This window comes from Triturus cristatus, chromosome 6, assembly GCF_964204655.1.
Source record: "Triturus cristatus chromosome 6, aTriCri1.1, whole genome shotgun sequence".
NCBI classification, from domain to species: domain Eukaryota; kingdom Metazoa; phylum Chordata; class Amphibia; order Caudata; family Salamandridae; genus Triturus; species Triturus cristatus.
The window spans coordinates 1,246,921,140-1,246,943,587 of NC_140589.1; the positions used below are offsets into that span (position 1 = coordinate 1,246,921,140).

At 42.0% G+C, this 22,448-nt stretch overlaps 1 protein-coding gene across 1 annotated transcript in view; it reads left to right on the forward strand.

Moving 5' to 3' along the window:
- The window catches only part of LTBP1 (latent transforming growth factor beta binding protein 1), a 1,238,788-nt gene that overhangs the window by 990,435 nt on the left and 225,905 nt on the right, over nt 1-22,448 (forward strand). Inside the window, exons 23-24 of the mRNA XM_085612185.1 lie at nt 6,742-6,867; nt 17,528-17,653. Coding sequence (XP_085468311.1) covers nt 6,742-6,867; nt 17,528-17,653 — 252 coding nt within the window. The remainder of the gene's footprint in view (nt 1-6,741; nt 6,868-17,527; nt 17,654-22,448) is intronic.

A 22,448-nucleotide genomic window follows, 5' to 3' on the forward strand; every position in this document is an offset into this window, starting at 1 on the left:
TATTTGCAAGCTAACCGGTGCCCTCACGCCAAATGGCAATTTGCGCATTATACATTTCAAATACATTCATCAAGCCTAACACACGCATGTTAAACTACACAGATGTGTCCTCAGAGAAACTAGTAACTGTAAAAGATGTGGATAACCGAATGCTGACTTCTTACATTTGGCGTGGGGGTGCAGACGAGGGCTGTTGTTTTGGGAAGGAGTATTTCAACACCTACAGGAAATGACTGGGATTGTATTGCAGTGTGTGCCTTCAATATGCTTGCTATGTTATGTACCTCCATCAAAAGGTGTGCTGGGAAAATGTGTGCGCGTTGCGCTGTCGTGTAGCGCTGCACTGGGAAAGTGCGCTGGATCCCAAAAATAAGTGCTGGGTAAAGTATATGGTATATTGTAATGAAAATCTGGTGTTATACGCAGAAGAACTACCAGCTGCATCAAGACCCAGAGATATATGGGGACCTCTGCGTCAATACCTGCAAAGACTGGCTTCCTCTGAAACACAGATTGATTAGCGTCACAATTAATATATTCAAATGATGTACTGCCGCAGGTTTTTTTTACTTTTGCCATTGAAAATGTTGAAGAATCAAATACTGGTAATGTTTAGCTACTGTTGGGGTAAACTCAAGGACAAATGGCTGTATGATTGTTAATATTGCACTGTCTTGCGTGGCAGTGAAACTGTAAGTATTATCTCAAATGCCAATAAAAAAAAAAAAAAAAAGTTTGCGATGTTGCTTGACATAGGCGGCTCTGTAGGAGAGACCAGCTACTTTGAAAATGACGCAGGATATGGGGGGCCTTGAACACTGCAATTGTACCAGTTGAAGCAAAGAGGGCTACGAGCATGCAGGGGCTACAGAGTCCAACCATGGTGGTTGAGCCCTTTTACTCCTGATGTCCCAGGGAACATCTTTCTATAGATCCGACTCAACTGAGTCAAGTACCCCTTCTGGACTTGATTCTCAGTGGTAGCTGTGGTCGAGCAGCCAAGGCTCCCTCGGGTCAGGTTTAGATACAGGTCAGTGAACACGACTCATAATTCGAAATGCAAACAGCACACACAATAAATCAATGTCCAGTCAAAAACTTGCTTTTATAAGAAAAAGTTGTATTTTATTTCTAATTCTATACATGAAAAGAGATGCGACATTCTAATGCAATAACACATACCCTATGAGGTCATTGCTCAGGTGACTCTCTGTCCCACCCTCCCCTTCATGGTTATTCTCTCTCCATTTACTAGTGACCACATCAGGGAATGCAAACTATTAGGCCATACTCAAGAGTTCTCCATTCTAACCGTTTAGGAATGTAGTCAAAAGTGTCTATGGTGCCAACACACTGTTAGCAGAAAGTCCACTGGGCCCCAAGTACCCGGGCTCAGTCTTGCCTGTTCCAGCGATATGGCAGTGTTCAGCGGTGCCCTCTCTGGGGTGTCCCCAGTCCAGATACTGTATGGTGAAGTTGAGCCGCTTGTGATGGACGCAGCTGCACCCGGCAGCCCAGGGTCTTCCCGTCGAGTAGTGCTGCCAGTTGGTTTAAATTACAGAAAACTTTACTGGACCCAGCTAGAATAGTGCCATTGTTACTTGTGGTAGACTACCATCCTCCCCAGCTAAATATCCACTTTCTCACAATCATAAGTAGAATGGTGATCTCACACCCAGTTATCATGGTTGCTGGACCCCCAGACCCATTTTCACCAGGCAGTAATCCAGCCTGGTAAAATTGCACGAGGCTTTGACTACAGCAGCAGCCAAGCCTACCCCCCCCCATTTATTTTTGGTCAGGAGGAGCATTTAATGCCCCTGCCCCTTTCCTCCCCAACTCCCCACAACATTCTTTCTCCATCCTCATTCCACACAGAGACCTGTGCACACATCTGCCACCTTCTAAAAGCAGGTAGTAAGTGTATGTAGTAAACCCGACAAATTTGGGAATTCTGTATGGCTTAGCGGCCAGTAAATCCAGATCTGCTTTGTGTTTCATCATTCCATGGGATTTAACTAATATTTGCATGGTCCTGGTGTGTAGTTAGTGCATGGGACTTTACATTTTGCATGCAGATTTATCATCCGGACAGTACTGTTCAACTCACAACCAGGCCCTAACAGATCTGTTATTAAGCATTTAGGAAGCAGTTTCAGAGATCAATGAACATCTAACACAATGATATGACACCACCCACATGTTTTCTTTTTTTTTGTATTTATGTATGCATGTATGTATGAGGTATTTCTACAGCACAAGAATAGCAAAACGACAGGGGAAGTGCTATACATGGTCAAAGACAAGCATCCAGTGAACCAGAAGTAAGAGAGGAAGCTTAGCTTGGTCTGGTTAATGCATTGTAATGTAGTGTTCTTTAAAGAGGTGAATTTCCTGTATCCTGTATATTTTTCTTGGTAAACAACAGGAATTCTCTCTTGGTTGGGTTGAGCTTCAGCTGGGTGCTGGACATCCAGGTATTTAATATGTGGCAAACATTGTCTTGAATGTGTAAGTTGCAGTCTCCGTGCTGCAGTGTGATCTGAAGCCAGACTGGTAATTGTAGATAGATGGTTGGCATTGAAGTGATCATGGAGTTGAACATAGGCTGCTTTTTCAATAATCTTGATGAAGAAAGGTAGCTGGCAGTAGTTGCCAAAGTCATCAGAGTCTAGTGAAGGTTGTTTCAGGAGTGGATGGATCTGGCCTGTCTTCTGGGAAGATGCCTTGAGCGAGGTAGGCACCGACCATGGTAAGTAGAGGTAAAAGAGCACCCTCTTAGAGAGCTTTAATAAAGGATGATGGTAAGTCATCATCTTCATAAGAAGTGGCTTTATGGGTGTTGAGTACTTCAGCAATACCTGGGAGAGATAGGGCTTAGAAGGCTGATCACTAGGGTGTTCTACAGGGAGGGTTGTGTGTAAAAGATGAAGCAGACTTGGTGTCGTCGATGTCCAATTGAGTCTTCTGCATTTTGTCACATTGCACTTTTCTGTGGAGTGAGGAATTGGTGGGTCCAGCAGCAAATTGATGCAGTGCTTGATTGTCTTGAACAACGTTCTGCTTCTGTTGGTCGATTCCTGGCTGGTGCTGGTATAGTAGCTTGCTTTGGCTGATGTGACGAGGTGTCTGCATGTTGCATGGAGGAACGTCAGTATTAAGAAGTCCACTGGAGTTCTGTTTTTCTTCTGTTTTTGTTTCCTGTCTGGGGATGGATCATTTATTGTCAAGAAGGTCTTTTTATAATTGGGGTGGCAGTGTTCATGTAACTTTCCAAAAAAGTGTTGAATTTGTTTAGACAGGTGTTGAACTTGGAGTTCATAGGGTGAGAGAGCAGTTCAATGAAGAAGTCTTTACGGAATCTGAAGATTTTTTCTTCTCTCTTCTATTGACCTTGGTTTGTTGGTAGGATGTTGAGCAGAGAGATAGGGATGGCAAAACGGGTGGTCGTGTCTATGGGTATGGGTGGTTTGCATTGTGCTGTTGGATGATTTGAGAAGACAAGGTTGAGGATGTGGTTTGGAGTGTGTTGGTTGTGTGACAAGCTGTACCATGTTGAGTGTATCGATGAGTTTGAAAAAGGTGTCTCTTCTTTTTGAGCTTGTGTTGTCTGGGGGATTTGAAGTCACCCAAGACAGGATCTGCAAATTAAACAATTAAGTCATTGCTTTGCCCAGCAGGCCTGTAGATAAAATGGAAGATGGTGGGTTGAGTTGCAGAGTGTGGGATATGGCATGTCTGTAAATCCATGGAGTTGAGTGTTACTAGTATGCCTAGGAAGCAGTAGCAAGATGATTTATGGATGACAGAGAGACCGCCTCCTTTCTGATGTAGACAGTCCACACAATTGATGCTGTAGCCTGTGGGAAGAAGGATGTTTCAGTTATGGAAAGATGTGGTTGTGAGACATGTTTTTGTGATGTAGAGGCCATCAAGCATCTGAGAGGTGATGAAGTCTGTGATATCTGGTTTGATGTCACCTCCGGTGCAGATGGATGATGGGAAAAGCCAGTAATGTTGCTTCCTATGCAGATGGATGATGGGAATTGGTTTCACTTCCTGTGAAGAGTGATATTGAGAAATAAAATCCTTTTGCTTTGCCTATTCTTCTAAAGACAGTTTGACAGGAAACCAGTGACGTCACTTCCTGTGCAGATGGATAATAGGACATCCAGTGATGTCACTTCCTTGGCAGATAGATGATGGGAAATGCAGTGGTGTCACTTCCTGTGAAGATGGATTATGCTTTTCTATGTGCTTCTAAATGTGCACCTGAATGGACCAGTACTGTGTGGTGCTGAAAGTGCCTGGAGATTCCCAGGACATCCATGTGTAAAGGAAAGGAAAAGGGGTTCCCACATGAAGTTAAAAGTAGAATTATTTATCTGTGACATTTCTTAAGTATTCCAAATATACACTTGCTCTAATCATGTGCATGTAGATTTTCTGCAGTATTGAAACTCTCCAAATGTTGTGTTAGGAAAACTTTGCTACACTTAGAAATTTATTAAAATTATAAACTTACCTCAGCTAGACCTGACACATCTGTGAATCAGGTATTCCGTCATAAACCTCTGCAATACATTGTGATAAGACCCCAAGATTACCCAAAAAGTACTCTTTTCAGCAGACTTGCCATCAGACTTTTAGTACTTGCATGCCTTTAACTAGAAGCTGAAGCTCTCCCACCGTTGTATTCAAAAGACACAGAGCCATCACATTTGAGGGAAATGAAGGCTACTGGCCTGTTGTTTCCCTTTTCTGCCCTATGCTATTTTTCCTAGTTTGCTGTGTTTTTTCCCATGCTCTTTCTAAATGAGGCCTGCTTGTGCACCACCTTTCTATTCTGCCTTTACCACCCATTTTTCACATTACTTTTTCAAGGCCTCATCGTCTCTTCCTAGGCCCTGATTTCGAGTTGCACGGAACTGGTCGGGTGGAAAGTTTGTACGGAAATTTGCCGTTACCATGCAGTAAATCCATGCTACTGCTGAACAATTACAAAGGAAGTCCTGTGGAACATGAAATTGCCATGTGGGACAGAATTTACCAGCCAGAAAACCACACTGATTTCACAGTTCAATGGGGTTTAACACATACATTTACCACCTGCTTTGAACAGATGTTAAATGTAAGCTTCCGCTCAGGGTAGGGCATGAGGTGCAGTAGAGGGAAGGGAAATCTAACTTCTTGCAGGGGACTGAGGCTAGGATGTTGCCGCCAAAACCTAATGATATTTCCTGTCAAATTTACTGCCTGGTAAAATCAGGACCCGTGTTCTACACCTGAGAAAAACAGGTGTACGAACACCAGCCACCGCTGAATCAGATGGAGCTGAATGCCATATGTTTATTCTGCTCCCCCAAGCTCATAATCAGGGCCCTAGAGTCCTTATATTTTCTTTTTAAGAAGCCATCTTGGTGTGAAATGTAATATGGTATTAATCTCCATATTACTCAAGAGAACAACAGAACATACCACAGCAGAACATAACATATCCTTCCATGGAGTCGCATGCCATACATTCTGCAGGGAGACTCGTTAATGCCTTCACTACATTTTTTGAGGTGAAATTATATTGCTGAGCCTGCTTCCCTCCTCTCCTTTCATATCATAATCTCTAATTCTAGGAGCAGACTACCAGGAGATGAAACATGCCTCAGGTCATTTGTATATTCACTTTGTGTATTTGGATGTCCAAACCATATCCACTGATGAAACTGTTCCTTTGCTGGTCTAATTTTTTTATCCTTAAAACAAGTTTTACCCTAATATCAAGATCACCTGCATTGCTGGTGCAGTAAGAACACAGTCTTAGTATTAATAGGTCTGTCACATGATTGCTAATCATTTACGCTGTTGCTTCAAACTCTGTCAATGTTGACAACTATTGGAAATGCTGACACCACTGCAATTAATTTTCAATCATTCTTGGGTAAGAAATGTGCCCTTATTTTCTAAAACAGAATTTATTTAGTATTCTTCTGCTTGCTTGTAAAAAGTATTTGGCGAACTAGTCATAATATTAAACTCTAAGCACTTTACCACAATGAAAATCTCTGATTGAATTTGTAGCAGGAACATTCTTCCACCAGATTCAACCATCTTTGGTCCGTTATCACTTTTCATAAGTAGTGATGTTGACTGCTTTAAGGCTAATGTTTTGTGACCATGGTATTCATTGGCCTTAGGTTATTAGTCACATCTGCTTCTTACTTGTATTGGTTTACCCAGGTATAGGTGAACATCAGGACCACATAGTGGCTTAAACTTGAGATGGATCAACAAGCACTTGCATCAGTTACTGTCTTTAGGGCTAAGAGAAAAGAGCTGTTGTTCAGACTTCCTGAGGTGACCAAAGTGAGTGACATGAAAATATCACTGATCTCCATGATTCTTGATTCCTCTTTTGACTAAATTAGGAGTCTGTAGAAACAAGCAGAATGTGAAAAATAAACTCGATGTTGCTGTTTATCCTTGTCACACTTGTTGGGAGCTCAACCTGTAGAGATGACCTGTACAATTCTCCATACTCCTTATCAGGAATGAACTTCTGTAACAGGATGCAGTATTTACTCTTTAATAGTGGAATAAGTGTGGGTCACTTGTGTATTTTATTTCTCTTGAAGCATCCCTTCGAACTGAGGACCTTGTACAAGTACCACAGCAGCGTGTGGTGGGTTGCACTGGCTATTGTGAATATGGATGTAATGTTCATATTTTTCTTTTTGTGTCTATCAGATATCAATGAATGCACTCTCTCACCACTCTGTTCTACCAATGGAGAATGCCTAAATACAGTGGGATCCTTCCAGTGCATCTGTGAAGAAGGCTTTGTGGTCTCCACGGATGGCCGTTCTTGTGATGGTAAGGATGTGATTGACAAAATGGCAGGTACTCAGCATGCTTTCTGTTTTTTAGTTTAATTTGGGATAAGAAGATTGAAGGTATTTGAAAAGTTTCTTCAACTTTAAACGGGTACAGTATGAAAAAAATCAACTCTGTGAATAAATTGGTCCTGTGCCTTTGCTGGGGTGAAGAGTACAATCCAAGGTATTATGGACACTGGCTCCAGTCCTGAACATTTGACATACAATTCATTGTTTTCAAGTTTATTAGTCTCATCAGTTCAGTGGAATCAGAATACTACTACAGAACCCAGAATTAATTAACATATTAACTGGAAACAGTGTCCATAATAAGCTAGTAGGAGGTGGTCACTTTAATGCTTGCTGCCATGGTGTTCCAATGCCCACATACAGCTAGCTCCGAATAGAGAGGAGCGTTTTCTGAACAAGTGAAAGCATGCCCATGCGGCATTTCATTTAATAGTTCCCTTTTATTTAACTAGTTGGAGTAACTATGTTTTTGTGTCCAAGCCTTTAATATTGTTCATACTGCCTCATATCATGTTTATCTTTTATAAGAATAATTGATATATTGAATCCCCTACTGACAAGTCTAATATTACTGCAAAAATAATCCCTTCCTGTCTGCAGAGCAACATTTTTAAGTTCTCTAGTTACAAGTTCAAAGTGTTTGTGGTACCCTATTTGTCCATCAAGAGTTTAACCTCCGAATATTAAATTAAAGTCCTGAGAAAGTGGGCGCTACATCTTACAGTAGGAAATATGACACCTCAGAAAAGAATTTTGGTATGCGTCCTGCACTCAATGTTTCTAGATCCCTCAAATGAACATTATAAATGTTTTGCAAACAAATGCCGTACAAATGTATTTAAATATCGATGAAGTGTTGGCCTGTGACATATAGCCACATTGCAGGACTGAAAACCAGGGACATCTTAAGGATTTTGGGGGTCCTGGGCCAAACATATTTTGGGGGCCCCTGTTCAGAACAGCTTTGAATTTATGATCCAATTTGAGCCCCTGTTTCCCACGCAGTTTCTGCTTCCTCAGCTGCGTTAGTGATCCAGTTTGCATCATAGGCATTAGTCTATATATTCCCGATGTAAACGGACGCAAGCAGCTGACAGCGGTAGGATTTAGTGTTTCCTGCCCTGCTATATTAATACTTTTTAAATTGTATATGTGTGGCTGAATTACTCTGTGCTTTTTAACAATTTCTCCTACCTACGCACACTTACACTTTTCTTGATTCTGCTTGCCTACAAATCCTTAGCTGCTTTGATACGCATCTTGCTTTTCCTTCAGTCTTGGTCCGTCGCGGCTGATACTCCGATTGTGCGGAGGGCTGGGGCTACTATCGGGCTCCTCACTTCTGGAAACGCAGTTTCCACTTCCTCAGCTGCGTTAGCGATCAAGTTTGCATCATATGCATTAGCCAATATATTCCCGATGCAAACGAACAAACGCAGCGAGCGCGCCATAGGCAAGCCTGTATGTGCTGTGAGGCGTCCCGGAGGCGTCTGGTGCCGGCCATGCTGCCCATTTCCCCTCCGGTGAGTTTCTTCCACTATATTACAATAGAACAAAACTGCTTAGCCTTCGGCGGCTACCATTATGTCAGTGTACAGCGGCTGATCCGAGCTTGGAGGTAGACTTTCGATGCAATAAGTGCAACTGGTCTCTCCTTCAGCCCAGGAATCTCACACCCAGGATCCTCCCACGCAACAATAAGTGTAAAAACAATAAGAAAATAGAGGACTTATAGGCCACCCTTTTAAATTGTCACTCTATGCGAAAGGATGAACCACACATTTATGGCCTACTTTTAGACGAACAGCCTAATTTTTTATTTCTCACTGAGACCGGACTGTCTGAAGCCTCCAACCCTACCATCACCTTGGCCATCCCTACGGGTTATAAAATCCTTAGGAGAGATTGGGAAGGGGGGTGGTGTCACCATTATCTACAATAAAAAACTAGACTGCTCTCCCATCCCGATGGAAAACATCAAGAGCGCAGAGTCCTTAGGCTTCCGCCGTACCTTATCCCCCCCCCCCATCATAGCACTGCTGATTTTCTGATTTACAGACCTCCCAGTGCAATTGGAAATTGTATTACTATGCTTAATACAGCCACCACCTCCCTGGCCTTAAAATACAACAACTGACTTATTCTGGGAGATTTCAATATACATATGGACAATGGAAAAGGCCCTCAAACAATTTCCTGGTTGGACACGCTGGAGGCCTGCAACACGTTTCCAACTATTTCTTCGGCCACCCATGAGAAGGGCCATACTCTAGACCAAATCTTTCACAACTTTGATTTATCAGTAAGCTTACCTCTTCCCATTATCTGGTCTGACCACCTCCTATTAAAATTCGTCATTACCAACTCTGCCACAGACCTTGGGCTAACGCAGGGCAGAGGGACTCTAATTACAGGACGTTCCATAAAATATCCATCCCGATTTTAGCAGATGACCTCGGTCATTCCTCACCGGAGCTGGCTGGCTGCCCCTACTCGGACACCCTCTCAATAGATTCATGGCTCCGAACCAACATTGATGCAGTGGTACCAGTTGTTTCCCGCTCCACAAAGAGTTCGGCCCCACCAGCTCCATGGTTTAATGATTCCCTCAGATCTAGCAAAAGAAATTGTAGAAAAATGGAACGGAAATGGCGTAAATCCTATCCACCTGAGGACAGGAAGGTGTATAAAGACAACTTAAAAGCTCATTACATTCTCGTGAAGGCAGCCAAGAAAAACGTCTTTCAAACCAAGATAGAAATTGCCCAAAATAAGAGTAAGGAAATCTTTAGTATAGTAAAATCCTTTACCGCCCCGAAAGCTGGCACAAATGAACAGCCATGCACGGAAGAATGGTCTAAGCAAATAGCTCAATTCGTCCTCAAAAAGATCTCCGTTATCCAACATGCCTTCACTAACAGCTCAGAGGAAGAACTGGCCTTCTACCTTGGTTCTAATAGCATATTTCACCTCTTGGATCCTCCATCTTCACTAGCTTTCCCTGAGTTTCAGCTTGAAGAGTCACTGACCCTTCTCCAAAGCATTAAGTCTGGCTCTCCTACCGACCCATGTCCAGCGAATATCCTGAACCTATTAGCTCCCACCATAAACCCCACGGTAAACCAGCTCTTTAATGCTTCCCTCGCCTCAGGCAACATTCCGAAATTATGGAAGAATGCTAAGCTTCTTCCACTGATAAAAAAGGCTAAGGCCAAACCTACGAACCCTACCAACTACAGGGCAATCTCCCTTCTTCCGGCCCTCTCCAAAGTATTAGAGAAGCATGTAAACCAGGCTCTCCAAAAATACATTGAAGATGGGAAGCTCCTTCATGAGTCCCATTCCGGTTTTAGGGCTAACTACAGTACGGAGACCGCTCTGCTGGAAGTGACTGAATTTCTCAAGGGTAAGCTGGACCAGGAAGGCAAGGCTGTTCTGATACTGCTCGATCTGTCGGCGGCCTTCAATACGGTCCCAGATGAGAGGCTCTTGGAGAGACTTGCTAACATTGGCCTGGAGGGACCGCCTTAACATGGATGTCATCCTTCTTGGCAAATAGATCTCAGGACATGGTAATCCAGAAACACCTGACTGGAGCTCTTGGTTGCCATAAGATCTGCCGCCCCTGCCCGCGGAAAAGGAGAAAATAAAAAACGTAGGAAATGTCATAGACAAGACACTCTCCATGTGCTTTCAAATCTAAAATCTAACTGGCGTTTGCTTTGGCATACTCCGGATGCTAAAAAAATTCCTGCCAGTGTTACCGCTTGAGAGCTTGAGCGCTTGAGAGCAGAAAGATCGTGCTGCAGGCTCTGGTGACATCAAAGCTTGACTATGTCTTCCCAAACTCCTTATCCAGCGCCTACAAGTGGTACAAAACGCGTCGGCCAGAGCCTTCCTGAGACCTAAACTCAGATCTAGTATGACCCCCTATTCTTAAGTCTCTACACTGGCTCCACATAAAAGAACAGATCGACTTCAAAGCGATGACCATCTTCTTTAAAGCTTTCCCTGGCTCAGGAGCCGGCTACCTAAAAAAGCTCGTTAATCGCTACACAACATGTAGACCCCTAAGATCTTCCAATACCAACCTGGCCATCGTGTCTAAACTATGCCGTGCCCGCACTGGAGGCCGATCCCTCAGCTTTCTAGGCGCAAAATTGTGGAATAGCCCCCCTGAGTCTCTGAGACTAACCACAGACCTACTCTTTCAGGAAAAACCTGGCTTTTTAATAACTGATGGGTCTTTTATGCACATTTTCCTCCCGCTGTCAAGCGCCAGGACACTCTAGTCTGAGTAGCTGCACGATTTATTAAATACACTATTTCATTTCATGAGGGCCCTGACAGTGCAAAGGAACACTTGTTCAAACTCTAAGGGCCTTATTTATGAGGCCTTGCTTCACTTTTATGCTGCGGGTGCGTCACCTTTTGCGACGTACCGGCAGCGTAAAAAATGTGCCATGTTGCCCCCTATGTACAAAGTGGCGCATCTAGACAGAGGCATCACTTTGTAAACCCCTGCACCACATTATATCTGCGCCAGGTATAATGTATGTAGGGTGGGTGTTGCTTTGTAGAAGTGACGCATTGAAATCTATGAGAACTCAGTGCGCCACTTCTAGGACGCCATTGCGTCAATATCTTACACCTGCCTCACAGCAGGTGTAAGACTAATACAGGCAAGCCCCATGTGAAAGGACACATTGCTGGAGTTGCGTCTATTTTCAGACATACCCCAGCAATGCATCACTTTTGCGCTTACAGATATGTCAGAAATACTGACGTATCTGTAACTCCTTGCAACATGATGCATCATACAGTAAATATGACGCATCCATCATGCGATGCATCACTTCTCATAAATAAGGCCCTAAATGTGTTTACATCTAATGTTCAGGGATAGTTATGTGTGTTTTCAATATTGTAACACAGCAGCAGCTCACCAATATTACTGCATATAATTTCTTTCATGCCCTCCCATTTCTTATATGTTAGGCATTGTTTTGATCTAAAAGAAACTTTTTTTATGTATATTGCATGAAACAAGCACAACATTTCTCTGCAATATGGCTGTACTAGACTTTCACACATCAAGTACATAAAAAAGAAATTAAAGGAAAACAGTATTTAAAACAATCAGTTTAAGTAATATTCAAGGTCATTAGGGCAAAACTCTGGAGAACAGAGCTGACTTTGTCAGGGGGCCCCCTGAAAGGCTGGGGCCCTGGGCCAGAGCCCACTTGGCCCATGCATTAAAACGTCTCTGCTGAATACCAGTGACAGCAGCAGTTCATGTTGATTCAATTTCTTAACCCGCTGGCAACAAAGATTAAAGACAAGAGGGGTTGTACAACAAGATAATTCGGCTTTGCTGTTCAAATGGGACAATCTAAGGGCCTGTAGATCATTTACTGCAATACCTATATCTTGTTGCCTAAGCTGCAAAATCAAAAATCAAACAAAATATATATTTTCATGAAGTCTCAAAATAGGGAGAGAACTAGGGCAGACTGAAGTTCCAGATTGTGCAAGTAACAAACTATTCTGAAACTTACAGGACTGGAGCTATTAAGTAATATCCATTGTTTTTCCATTTGTTTTGTGTGCATAAATTAAATAAATGCAATTAAATGGTCCAATTAAGCTGAATACAAAATATTACATACCACCCAATATGGGTTGGGGAGAGGAGTTGGCCTAAGGGCTAGGGCGGCCGACTTTGATTCTAGGGAACTGGGTTCGAGTCTCGGCAATGACGCTGAACATCCTGTGATTCTGGGCAAATCACTTAATCTCCCCTTGCCTAACAAAAATGAATGTGTCCTCATGTTATGCAACTGGTGCTATGTAAAGCGCTCTGATACCCGATTCGGGTCAAGTTTGTGCTATATAAAATTCTGTAAAACGCAATGATATGACACCACCCACATGTTTTCTTTTTTTTTTGTATTTATGTATACATGTATGTATGAGGTATTTCTACAGCACAAGAATAGCAAAAAGGCAGGGGAAGTGCTATACATGGTCAAAGACAAGCATCCAGTGAACCAGAAGTAAGAGAGGAAGCTTAGCTTGGTCTGGTTAATGCATTGTAATGTAGTGTTCTTTAAAGAGGTGAATTTCCTGTATCCTGTATATTTTTCTTGGTAAACAACAGGAATTCTCTCTTGGTTGGGTTGAGCTTCAGCTGGGTGCTGGACATCCAGGTATTTATTATGTGGCAAAGATTGTCTTGAATGTGTAAGTTGCAGTCTCGTGCTGCAGTGTGATCTGAAGCCAGACTGGTAATTGTGCATAGATGGTTGGCATTGAAGTGATCATGGAGTTGAACATAGGCTGCTTTTTCAATAATCTTGATGAAGATAGGTAGCTGGCAGTAGTTGGCAAAGTCATCAGAGTCTAGTGAAGGTTGTTTCAGGAGTGGATGGATCTGGCCTGTCTTCTGGGAAGATGCCTTGAGCGAGGTAGGCACCGACCATGGTAAGTAGAGGTAAAAGAGCACCCTCTTAGAGAGCTTTAATAAAGGATGATGGTAAGTCATCATCTGAAGGCTGATCACTAGGGTGTTCTACAGGGAGGGTTGTGTGTAAAAGATGAAGCAGACTTGGTGTCGTCGATGTCCAATTGAGTCTTCTGCATTTTGTCACATTGCACTTTTCTGTGGAGTGAGGAATAGGTGGGTCCGGCAGCAAATTGATGCAGTGCTTGATTGTCTTGAACAACGTTCTGCTTCTGTTGGTCGATTCCTGGCTGGTGCTGGTATAGTAGCTTGCTTTGGCTGATGTGACGAGGTGTCTGCATGTTGCATGGAGGAACGTCAGTATTAAGAAGTCCACTGGAGTTCTGTTTTTCTTTTGTTTTTGTTTCCTGTCTGGGGATGGATCATTTATTGTCAAGAAGGTCTTTTTATAATTGGGGTGGCAGTGTTCATGTAACTTTCCAAAAAAGTGTTGAATTTGTTTAGACAGGTGTTGAACTTGGAGTTCATAGGGTGAGAGAGCAGTTCAATGAAGAAGTCTTTACGGAATCTGAAGATTTTTTCTTCTCTTTTCTATTGACCTTGGTTTGTTGGTAGGATGTTGAGCAGAGAGATAGGGATGGCAAAACGGGTGGTCGTGTCTATGGGTATGTATGGTTTGCATTGTGCTGTTGGATGATTTGAGAAGACAAGGTTGAGGATGTGGTTTGGAGTGTGTTGGTTGTGTGACAAGCTGTACCATGTTGAGTGTATCGATGAGTTTGAAAAAGGTGTCTCTTCTTTTTGAGCTTGTGTTGTCTGGGGGATTTGAAGTCACCCAAGACAGGCTCTGCAAATTAAACAATTAAGTTCTTGCTTTGCCCAGCAGGCCTGTAGATAAAATGGAAGATGGTGGGTTGAGTTGCAGAGTGTGAGATATGGCATGTCAGCAAATCCATGGAGTTGAGTGTTACTAGTATGCCTAGGAAGCAGTACCAAGATGATTTATGGATGACAGAGAGACCGCCTCCTTTCTGATGTGCACAGTCCACACAATTGATGCTCTAGCCTGTGGGAAGAAGGATGTTTCAGTTATGGAAAGATGTGGGTGTGAGACATGTTTTTGTGATGTAGAGGCCATCAAGCATCTGAGAGGTGATGAAGTCTGTGATATCTGGTTTGATGTCACCTCCGGTGCAGATGGATGATGGGAAAAGCCAGTAATGTTGCTTCCTATGCAGATGGATGATGGGAATTGGTGTTACTTCCTGTGAAGAGTGATATTGAGAAATAAAATCCTTTTGCTTTGCCTATTCTTCTAAAGACAATTTGACAGGAAACCAGTGATGTCACTTCCTGTGCAGATGGATAATAGGACATCCAGTGATGTCACTTCCTTGGCAGATAGATGATGGGAAATGCAGTGGTGTCACTTCCTGTGAAGATGGATTATGTTTTTCTCTGTGCTTCTAAATGTGCACCTGAATGGACCAGTACTGTGTGGTGCTGAAAGTGCCTGGAGATTCCCAGGACATCCATGTGTAAAGGAAAGGAAGACTGCACATGGAAAAGGGTTTCCCACATATAGTTAAAAGTAGAATTATTTATCTGTGACATTTCTTAAGTATTCCAACTATACACTTGCTCTAATCATGTGCATGTAGATTTTCTGCAGTATTGAAACTCTCCAAATGTTGTGTTAGGAAAACTTTGATACACTTAGAAATTTATTAACATTATAAACTTACCTCAGCTAGACCTGACACATCTGTGAATCAGGTATTCAGTCATAAACCTCTGCAATGCATTGTGACAAGACCCCAAGATTACCCAAAAGTACTCTTTTCAGCAGACTTGCCATCAGACTTTTAGTACTTGCATGCCTTTATTTTTCTCAGAATTCTATGAGCTTCAAACAAAGGATACAGGACAAGAACTGAATAATCAAGGTAGACTTGCCTTTATGAAAGAATTGGAATTGAGCGCCTAACACACTCCAGAAAAAGTTCCTGTAAATATTTCTGTAGTTACTCAGTGTATTCTCTTTTTGTTTACTTATGGTTTAGAAACCAGGCATACCACAAATCATATAACTAGAAGCTGAAGCTCTCCCACCGTTGTACTCAAAAGACACAGAGCCATCACATTTGAGGGAAATGAAGGCTACTGGCCTGTTGTTTCCCTTTTCTGCCCTATGCTATTTTTCCTAGTTTGCTGTGTTTGTTCCCATGCTCTTTCTAAATGAGGCCTGCTTGTGCACCACCTTTCTATCCTGCCTTTACCACCCATTTTTCACATTACTTCTTCAAGGCCTCATCGTCTCTTCCTAGGCCCTGATTTCGAGTTGCACGGAACTGGTGGGGTGGAAAGTTTGTACGGAAATTTGCCGTTACCATGCAGTAAATCCATGCTACTGCTGAACAATTACAAGGGAAGTTCTGTGGAACATGAAATTGCCATGTGGGACAGAATTTACCAGCCAGAAAACCACACTGATTTCACAGTTCAATGGGGTTTAACACATACATTTACCACCTGCTTTGAACAGATGTTAAATGTAAGCTTCCGCTCAGGGTAGGGCATGAGGTGCAGTAGAGGGAAGGGAAATCTGACTTCTTGCAGGGGACTGAGGCTAGGATGTTGCCGCCAAAACCTAATGATATTTCCTGTCAAAATTACTGCCTGGTAAAATCAGGACCCGTGTTCTACACCTGAGAAAAACAGGTGTACGAACACCAGCCAACTCTGAATCAGATGGAGCTGAATGCCATATGTTTATTCTGCTCCCCCAAGCTCATAATCAGGGCCCTAGAGTCCTTATATTTTCTTTTTAAGAAGCCATCTTGGTGTGAAATGTAATATGTTATTAATCTCCATATTACTCAAGAGAACAACAGAACATACCACAGCAGAACATAACATATCCTTCCATGGAGTCGCATGCCATACATTCTGCAGGGAGACTCGTTAATGCCTTCACTACATTTTTTGAGGTGAAATTATATTGCTGAGCCTGCTTCCCTCCTCTCCTTTCATATCATAATCTCTAATTCTAGGAGCAGACTACCAGGAGATGAAACATGCCTCAGGTCATTTGTATATTCACTTTGTGTATTTGGAGGTCCAAACCATATCCACTGATGAAACTGTTCCTTTGCTGGTCTAATTTTATTTATCCTTAAAACAAGTTTTACCCTAATATCAAGATCACCTGCATTGCTGGTGCAGTAAGAACACAGTCTTTGTATTAATAGGTCTGTCACATGATTGCTAATCATTTACGCTGTTGCTTCAAACTCTGTCAATGTTGACAACTATTGGAAATGCTGACACCAATGCAATTAATTTTCAATCATTCTTGGGTAAGAAATGTGCCCTTATTTTCTAAAACAGAATTTATTTAGTATTCTTCTGCTTGCTTGTAAAAAGTATTTGGCGAACTAGTCATAATATTAAACTCTAAGCACTTTACCACAATGAAAATCTCTGATTGAATTTGTAGCAGGATAATTCTTCCACCAGATTCAACCATCTTTGGTCCGTTATCACTCTTCATAAGTAGTGATGTTGACTGCTTTAAGGCTAATGTTTTGTGACCATGGTATTCATTGGCCTTAGGTTATTAGTCACATCTGCTTCTTACTTGTATTGGTTTACCCAGGTATAGGTGAACATCAGGACCACATAGTGGCTTAAACTTGAGATGGATCAACAAGCACTTGCATCAGTTACTGTCTTTAGGGCTCAGAGAAAAGAGCTGTTGTTCAGACTTCCTGAGGTAACCAAAGTGAGTGACATGAAAATATCACTGATCTCCATGATTCTTGATTCCTCTTTTGACTAAATTAGGAGTCTGTAGAAACAAGCAGAATGTGAAAAATAAACTCGGTGTTGCTGTTTATCCTTGTCACACTTGTTGGGAGCTCAACCTGTAGAGATGACCTGTACAATTCTCCATACTCCTTATCAGGAATGAACTTCTGTAACAGGATGCAGTATTTACTCTTTAATAGTGGAATAAGTGTGGGTCACTTGTGTATTTTATTTCTCTTGAAGCATCCCTTCGAACTGAGGACATTGTACAAGTACCACAGCAGCGTGTGGTGGGTTGCACTGGCTATTGTGAATATGGATGTAATGTTCATATTTTTCTTTTTGTGTCTATCAGATATCAATGAATGCACTCTCTCACCACTCTGTTCTACCAATGGAGAATGCCTAAATACAGTGGGATCCTTCCAGTGCATCTGTGAAGAAGGCTTTGTGGTCTCCACGGATGGCCGTTCTTGTGATGGTAAGGATGTGATTGACAAAATGGCAGGTACTCAGCATGCTTTCTGTTTTTTAGTTTAATTTGGGATAAGAAGATTGAAGGTATTTGAAAAGTTTCTTCAACTTTAAACGGGTACAGTATGAAAAAAATCAACTCTGTGAATAAATTGGTCCTGTGCCTTTGCTGGGGTGAAGATTACAATCCAAGTTATTATGGACACTGGCTCCAGTCCTGAACATTTGACATACAATTCATTGTTTTCAAGTTTATTAGTCTCATCAGTTCAGTGGAATCAGAATACTACTACAGAACCCAGAATTAATTAACATATTAACTGGAAACAGTGTCCATAATAAGCTAGTAGGAGGTGGTCACTTTAATGTTTGCTGCCATGGTGTTCCAAAGCCCACATACAGCTAGCTCCGAATAGAGAGGAGCGTTTTCCGAACAAGTGAAAGCATGCCCATGCGGCATTTCCTTTAATAGTTCCCTTTTATTTAACTAGTTGGAGTAACTATGTTTTTGTGTCCAAGCCTTTAATATTGTTCATACTGCCTCATATCATGTTTATCTTTTATAAGAATATTTGATATATTGAATCCCCTACTGACAAGACTAATATTACTGCAAAAATAATCCCTTCCTGTCTGCAGAGCAACATTTTTAAGTTCTCTAGTTACAAGTTCAAAGTGTTTTTGGTACCCTATTTGTCCATCAAGAGTTTAACCTCCGAATATTAAATTAAAGTCCTGAGAAAGTGGGCGCTACATCTTACAGGAGGAAACATGACACCTCAGAAAAGAATTTTGGTATGCGTCCTGCACTCAATGTTTCTAGATCCCTCAAATGAACATTATAAATGTTTTGCAAACAAATGCCGTACAAATGTATTTAAATATCGATGAAGTGCTGGCCTGTGACATATAGCCACATTGTAGGACTGAGTACCAGTGACAGCAGCAGTTCATGTTGATTCAATTTCTTAACCCGCTGGCAACAAAGATTAAAGACAAGAGGGGTTGTACAACAAGATAATTCGGCTTTGCTGTTCAAATGGGACAATCTAAGGGCCTGTAGATCATTTACTGCAATACCTATATCTTGTTGCCTAAGCTGCAAAATCAAAAATCAAACAAAATATATATTTTCACGAAGTCTCAAAATAGGGAGAGAACTAGGGCAGACTGAAGTTCCAGATTTTGCAAGTAACAAACTATTCTGAAACTTACAGGACTGGAGCTATTAAGTAATATCCATTGTTTTTCCATTTGTTTTGTGTGCATAAATTAAATAAATGCAATTGAATGGTCCAATTAAGCTGAATGCAAAATATTACATAACAATCCAATATGGGTTGGGGAGAGGAGTTGGCCTAAGGGCTAGGGCGGCCGACTTCGATTCTAGGGAACTGGGTTCGAGTCTCGGCAATGACGCTGAACATCCTGTGATTCTGGGCAAATCACTTAATCTCCCCGTGCCTAACAAAAATGAATGTGTCCTCATGTTATGCAACTGGTGCTATGTAAAGCGCTCTGATACCCGATTCGGGTCAAGTTTGTGCTATATAAAATTCTGTAAAACGCAATGATATGACACCACCCACATGTTTTCTTTTTTTTTTGTATTTATGTATGCATGTATGTATGAGGTATTTCTACAGCACAAGAATAGCAAAAAGGCAGGGGAAGTGCTATACATGGTCAAAGACAAGCATCCAGTGAACCAGAAGTAAGAGAGGAAGCTTAGCTTGGTCTGGTTAATGCATTGTAATGTAGTGTTCTTTAAAGAGGTGAATTTCCTGTATCCTGTATATTTTTCTTGGTAAACAACAGGAATTCTCTCTTGGTTGGGTTGAGCTTCAGCTGGGTGCTGGACATCCAGGTATTTAATATGTGGCAAACATTGTCTTGAATGTGTAAGTTGCAGTCTCGTGCTGCAGTGTGATCTGAAGCCAGACTGGTAATTGTGCATAGATGGTTGGCATTGAAGTGATCATGGAGTTGAACATAGGCTGCTTTTTCAATAATCTTGATGAAGAAAGGTAGCTGGCAGTAGTTGGCAAAGTCATCAGAGTCTAGTGAAGGTTGTTTCAGGAGTGGATGGATCTGGCCTGTCTTCTGGGAAGATGCCTTGAGCGAGATAGGCACCGACCATGGTAAGTAGAGGTAAAAGAGCACCCTCTTAGAGAGCTTTAATAAAGGATGATGGTAAGTCATCATCTGAAGGCTGATCACTAGGGTGTTCTACAGGGAGGGTTGTGTATAAAAGATGAAGCAGACTTGGTGTCGTCGATGTCCAATTGAGTCTTCTGCATTTTGTCACATTGCACTTTTCTGTGGAGTGAGGAATAGGTGGGTCCGGCAGCATATTGATGCAGTGCTTGATTGTCTTGAACAACGTTCTGCTTCTGTTGGTCGATTCCTGGCTGGTGCTGGTATAGTAGCTTGCTTTGGCTGATGTGACGAGGTGTCTGCATGTTGCATGGAGGAACGTCAGTATTAAGAAGTCCACTGGAGTTCTGTTTTTCTTCTGTTTTTGTTTCCTGTCTGGGGATGGATCATTTATTGTCAAGAAGGTCTTTTTATAATTGGGGTGGCAGTGTTCATGTAACTTTCCAAAAAAGTGTTGAATTTGTTTAGACAGGTGTTGAACTTGGAGTTCATAGGGTGAGAGAGCAGTTCAATGAAGAAGTCTTTACGGAATCTGAAGATTTTTTCTTCTCTTTTCTATTGACCTTGGTTTGTTGGTAGGATGTTGAGCAGAGAGATAGGGATGGCAAAACGGGTGGTCGTGTCTATGGGTATGGGTGGTTTGCATTGTGCTGTTGGATGATTTGAGAAGACAAGGTTGAGGATGTGGTTTGGAGTGTGTTGGTTGTGTGACAAGCTGCACCATGTTGAGTGTATCGATGAGTTTGAAAAAGGTGTCGCTTCTTTTTGAGCTTGTGTTGTCTGGGGGATTTGAAGTCACCCAAGACAGGATCTGCAAATTAAACAATTAAGTTATTGCTTTGCCCAGCAGGCCTGTAGATAAAATGGAAGATGGTGGGTTGAGTTGCAGAGTGTGAGAGATGGCATGTCAGCAAATCCATGGAGTTGAGTGTTACTAGTATGCCTAGGAAGCAGTACCAAGATGATTTATGGATGACAGAGAGACCGCCTCCTTTCTGATGTGCACAGTCCACACAATTGATGCTGTAGCCTGTGGGAAGAAGGATGTTTCATGGAAAGATGTGGGTGTGAGACATGTTTTTGTGATGTAGAGGCCATCAAGCATCTGAGAGGTGATGAAGTCTGTGATATCTGGTTTGATGTCACCTCCGGTGCAGATGGATGATGGGAAAAGCCAGTAATGTTGCTTCCTATGCAGATGGATGATGGGAATTGGTGTCACTTCCTGTGAAGAGTGATATTGAGAAATAAAATCCTTTTGCTTTGCCTATTCTTCTAAAGACAGTTTGACAGGAAACCAGTGATGTCACTTCCTGTGCAGATGGATAATAGGACATCCAGTGATGTCACTTCCTTGGCAGATAGATGATGGGAAATGCAGTGGTGTCACTTCCTGTGAAGATGGATTATGCTTTTCTCTGTGCTTCTAAATGTGCACCTGAATGGACCAGTACTGTGTGGTGTTGAAAGTGCCTGGAGATTCCCAGGACATCCATGTGTAAAGGAAAGGAAGACTGCACATGGAAAAGGGTTTCCCACATGAAGTTAAAAGTAGAATTATTTATCTGTGACATTTCTTAAGTATTCCAAATATACACTTGCTCTAATCATGTGCATGTAGATTTTCTGCAGTATTGAAACTCTCCAAATGTTGTGTTAGGAAAACTTTGCTACACTTAGAAATTTATTAAAATTATAAACTTACCTCAGCTAGACCTGACACATCTGTGAATCAGGTATTCCGTCATAAACCTCTGCAATACATTGTGATAAGACCCCAAGATTACCCAAAAAGTACTCTTTTCAGCAGACTTGCCATCAGACTTTTAGTACTTGCATGCCTTTATTTATCTCAGAATTCTATGAGCTTCAAACAAAGGATACAGGACAAGAACTGAATAATCAAGGTACACTTGCCTTTATGAAAGAATTGGAATTGAGTGCCTAACACACTCCAGAAAACGTTCCTGTAAATATTTCTGTAGTTACTCAGTGTATTCTCTTTTTGTTTACTTATGGTTTAGAAACCAGGCATACCACAAATCATATAACTAGAAGCTGAAGCTCTCCCACCGTTGTACTCAAACGACACAGAGCCATCACATTTGAGGGAAATGAAGGCTACTGGCCTGTTGTTTCCCTTTTCTGCCCTATGCTATTTTTCCTAGTTTGCTGTGTTTGTTCCCATGCTCTTTCTAAATGAGGCCTGCTTCTGCACCACCTTTCTATTCTGCCTTTACCACCCATTTTTCACATTACTTCTTCAAGGCCTCATCGTCTCTTCCTAGGCCCTGATTTCGAGTTGCACGGAACTGGTGGGGTGGAAAGTTTGTACGGAAATTTGCCGTTACCATGCAGTAAATCCATGCTACTGCTGTACAATTACAAGGGAAGTCCTGTGGAACATGAAATTGCCATGTGGGACAGAATTTACCAGCCAGAAAACCACACGGATTTCACAGTTCAATGGGGTTTAACACATACATTTACCACCTGCTTTGAACAGATGTTAAATGTAAGCTTCCGCTCAGGGTAGGGCATGAGGTGCAGTAGAGGGAAGGGAAATCTAACTTCTTGCAGGGGACTGAGGCTAGGATGTTGCCGCCAAAACCTAATGATATTTCCTGTCAAAATTACTGCCTGGT